We start from the raw sequence: 4,446 nt of genomic DNA, 5'->3' as shown, positions 1-4,446 counted from the left end.
TGATAGATTTTTATAATTAATTGTGCTTGCTCTGAAAAGTCTCCTAAACGGAATAAATGAGGGGTGGCTCCGATCACGTGACGCGCTCCCGGCGAGGCAGACTGCAATTCTGACAGAGGAAAACGAAAAGCAACATTGTCGTCATCTGTCAGCAGTGAACCACAGCATTTTCCGGCAATAATTTCTAAAAATTTTACCAGCTTGATATCGTAATTCCATTTTTTCATTTCAGCTACAGAAAATGGCTTGTTGGAACGACAAACTGCAGCTCCCCTCAGGAACTTGCATGGTGGAGAAAACCTGTTCATGAGACAAAAGATGATAACTCTCACTCTCAGTGTTTTCATCCTATCTTATTTAAAATCATCACGAAGGAAGTTAATTATATATAGTAACTAGAAAAACTAGTGCGTAGTAGGAAGAGATATGGGAATCAGAAATTTACGCCCTGACTATCTCACGATTCGAACTCACAATCTTATTAGATAATTTTCTACATACTAACTGCTCCGGATAATCCCGTGAGGTGAAAACCTGTTCAAACATTGGCAAAAAAAAAAAAAAAAAGTGGAACCTCCACCCTAGCGGCCTCCTGACCCCGGCCCCACAAGATTTCAGAGGGAGTAAATCATGGTTAATACTGGGCAGGATAGGTGACTGGGGGTCGATGGAATTTTTGGTGCAGCAGATCAGGATTTTATCCCCGAGTGCAACTGACGATCTTCGACTCCACGACTTCATTGGCAAACTGCAAGTACCTAACCAGCTGATCCAGCCCGTGGGGGCGAAAACCTGTTCAAACATTGCAGCAAAAGTCAAAACCCTGGCCCCCAGGGCCCCCACCGACCGGACTCACGGTCATTATGAGGGAGGTAAATCGCAGCACCCGAACTAACATGGGACGGACCGGGTGGGATACAGCGATAGGGGATTTATTCTCCCGTTGCCACTGAGTTTTGATCCGATGATCTCATTACAGTAATTTCCGTCCTATACCATCTCAGATGACCCAAGAAGTCCAACATGAACAGCCAACAAGAGGACCAGCACGACATGCCATCTACAGGCGCTTAATGATGAATAGGTCAACCATACGCTCCAGCAAAAGTACATGTTCATGAGATTGTAGAGCCAAAAGCTCTGAAATGCACTCTAACCAGTCCTGCGGCGGACTTAACAGTGATAATTTGGTTTATGGATTGAATTAGTCTGTTTCAGCGTAAAAGTAGTTTAATCTGAGATGTTCAGTAAGTTTGAGTATGACTTCCCAAATTAATCGATCACAAGTTAACAAGAAACAAACAAAGACTTATTATTCACTTGTTCAGTCATGTTCTTCAATTAAACAAGTTCATTTTTCACGCCAACAGATTCTGCATCCAGTAGCAAGTTCTATGCAATTCACAATTTCAGGAACAAGTACTGGTTCAAAAATATTATATTGTGTAAAGTCAAAAGAGAATTTTTAAATCCATTTTCTAGTAAACTTATTTTGAATTCAAATATAGTAAGTACATCGTCTCACCTATCCGTTAATATTTTAATTTTATTCTGACTTTAACACCATGCCTTCAATGCTTTCTTTCTAACATGGACGAGGGAAATTTTGTTTCTGAATTCTCATCATGTATATTGATTTAAAAAATCTAACGTTGTATATTTATTGTTATGAAATTGGAAAATATTTATTATTTTTGTGAATGCGCTAAATTTATTATAAAATTGAGAAAATGTACATCGATTATATTTTTTTTAAAAAAAAATCTGATGAAAACTGCGATTGATAATTGACGTCGCAAGTTTGTCTTCAGGTCAGACTATCATACGCCAAGCTGTTGCTTATATCCAATTCTCTAAACTAATTGATCTATAAGTCAAACCTTATCGCTCTGAATGGAACAAGAATTAACTTAAAATGGGCGACGAAAAAAACAAATCTACAAAGCAATAGTCCGCCGAGAGACGTGGAAAAACTTGACTCATCTTCTTAAATTTAAATGTTTTATTTTTCTTTAAATTAAGGGGTGAAAGATAGTTTTCAGGGTTAAAAATAGAGAGTAAACTGTCAAAACTCTTTGACACATAAGTTCTTGAATTGACTGGTGGTCGATATGACCAGCTGACAACGATTGGATGCAGGCGATGATGTTTCTAGGAAGCATCAGTTGTGGAAATCTCGTTGAGATTCTCTACTAACCAAGCTAACAACGTGGGAATTCATCCCCCTTGGACAGTACGATCGACATCATAAATAAAATGTAACTAAATCCATCGACACAAATTAAGCGAAAACGATCTTCAATAGCCGTGGTGAAATAAAGTTATTATTAAAATTACAGGAGGTAAAACCAATGAAAATGCATGTGAAAACTCCGGCGTTAGTGAAATAGGCACTGATGTGATGATGATGAAAAGTCTCACCTAGCGATTATGGTAGATGTCAGTCAAAATCGTCAACATGCAGATAGTATCGATCGATCGGATGAAACATGTTCTAATCAGGAGAGAAGGCCCCGATCCATCGCCTCCTTCGACACGGGGAGAAGTCAAACGATAGGCACTCAATGAATTATTGGACGTCGAACGAAGGAGTAGACGAGGTGCAGAAGTCGAGCCGAGCGACTACCCCACTCGGCAAGACAACAGAGCTTGACTAACAAAGTTCAATTTTGGCCAAGCGGCTATTCCGTTCGACCCGACAGCAGAGTTCGACAGTAACAAAGTGGAACTTCGGTCGAGCGGACATAGACGCAGAAATAGCGAAGTTCTGGCCGACCGGTGGAGGCACCAGAGTGGCGAGATCTCGGCCAAGCGGTCAACCCGCTCAGTCTAACAGTACACTCCTTCTGATATCCAGTGATATCTTTTTGGGAGTTGGTGTTGTCGACACCGGGTATGGACAACTATAAGATCGTACAACGAAAGTTTTCATTATCACTTCAGAGATATTTTCGACCCGTTAAGGTACTATGTGAAGAGCATTTTACTGATAAGTTTTTTCCGAGAAATTTTGAGAAGCGCGTTTGCATTAGGAAGCGTGTGCGTGCGGTACATGAGCTCTATATAAAGAAGATTCAAGAATCGGTGAAGATATGCAATATTCATTGTTCACGTTATAGTCTTCTTGTTGCTCCGCTTTATAATTCATCGTCGGCGACTGATTTGAGCGTCGGATGATTAACACCGGGATCCCTTACTTGACTCGGCATTGACATAATTTCTGTTACAGATTCTAATAGAGTTTACAGATGATCAATAGGAGTGTCATATTCACATCTCCGATTTTCTATCTTCGGAAAGAATCAGGCACCATGAGAAGAACCATATGGGAAAACTTCCACTTGAAAATATTTGCACGCGATATATTATATCGTGATTGTAAAACATTGGTGGGGATTCGTGGAAATGAATAGGAATGCTCTGTGAGCGAGGATCAAAAGCTTCCATTGAGTGAGATTCGGATATGGTTTTCGAATCTTATAGAGAAAAAAATTTACACTGAGCGATAAGCATCGGGGATTATAAAAAAGGCGAAGCAGTTCACAGAATCTCCCGCTTCTTCGTCTTAATTATGAGCTTAAATGGAGTGCTCCATGGTGGTGGTACCGCAATCTGCAGTTCGCAAGAGCTCCTCTAAGTACTCTGCTCCGAGATCCTCCAACTCCACCAGCTCTTTCCCCCTTCTCGCTTTCACCTTCTTGATTCCCGATCTCTTCGGCCTCCTCAACGAGTTCCTCCGCTTCAGCGCCACCACCGGCGACACGCCCTCCTCCAAAGCCTCCGCGCCGCCACACCGCCCGCCACTCAGCGACTCACGGACCCTCTCCACGGGAAAGTTGAGCACCGCGTTCGGCCCCCGCAGCGCGAACGCGGCCTGGTCGTAGGCCAGCGCCGCGGCCTCGGCGGTGTCGAACGTCCCCAGCCACACGCGCGCGCCCCGCCGGGTGGAGTCCCTGATTTCAGCCGCGAACTTGCCCCACGGCCGTCGCCGCACGCCGCGGTACGGCTTCGCCTTCTCGGCCGACTCGACTTCCTCGGAGTCTTTGCCCGACGCCGAGCGAGCGCCTGCCGACGAGGTGGCGGAGGAGGAGAAGGCGCCGAGCATGCTGAGCAGGAGCATCTCGTCCGGGTCGTTCTCGTCGAACGGTAGAGGGAGGGCCAAGCCGAGGGAGGAATCCATATCGCTGTGCTGCGATTGAGTGCTCGATTAGTCGGTGGCGGCTCGCGCCTATTTTTATACAAACTAATCGAAAGAAAAGGAAAGGAAACGGAGAGGAAATGGGGGTGGGGTGAGTCTGGCGTGGCTTCGCTACAGGATTCGGAGGTGACGGAAGGGATCACGCGAGCCAGTCCCAACGGCAGCCACGTCAGACACAAGTTCACCTATGTTTTGTTCTGTTCTTAGATGATTTTCTACGCCTTATACTCTGTTTGGGAGGAGATATG

At 44.3% G+C, this 4,446-nt stretch overlaps 1 protein-coding gene across 1 annotated transcript; it reads right to left on the bottom strand.

Moving 5' to 3' along the window:
* Window positions 1-3,406: 3,406 nt before the first annotated feature.
* LOC122037200 (ethylene-response factor C3-like) lies at window positions 3,407-4,222 on the bottom strand. Its single transcript, XM_042596659.1, has one exon. The coding sequence runs from the start codon at window positions 4,178-4,180 to the stop codon at window positions 3,578-3,580; it is 603 nt and encodes a 200-aa protein (XP_042452593.1). The 5' UTR covers window positions 4,181-4,222; the 3' UTR covers window positions 3,407-3,577.
* Between the last annotated feature and the right edge of the window lie 224 nt (window positions 4,223-4,446).

The sequence above is a fragment of the Zingiber officinale genome, chromosome 1A (genome assembly GCF_018446385.1).
Source record: "Zingiber officinale cultivar Zhangliang chromosome 1A, Zo_v1.1, whole genome shotgun sequence".
Taxonomy (NCBI): domain Eukaryota; kingdom Viridiplantae; phylum Streptophyta; class Magnoliopsida; order Zingiberales; family Zingiberaceae; genus Zingiber; species Zingiber officinale.
Note: the sequence above shows the minus strand (reverse complement) of the source record. Positions and strands in the feature narration are given on the sequence as shown.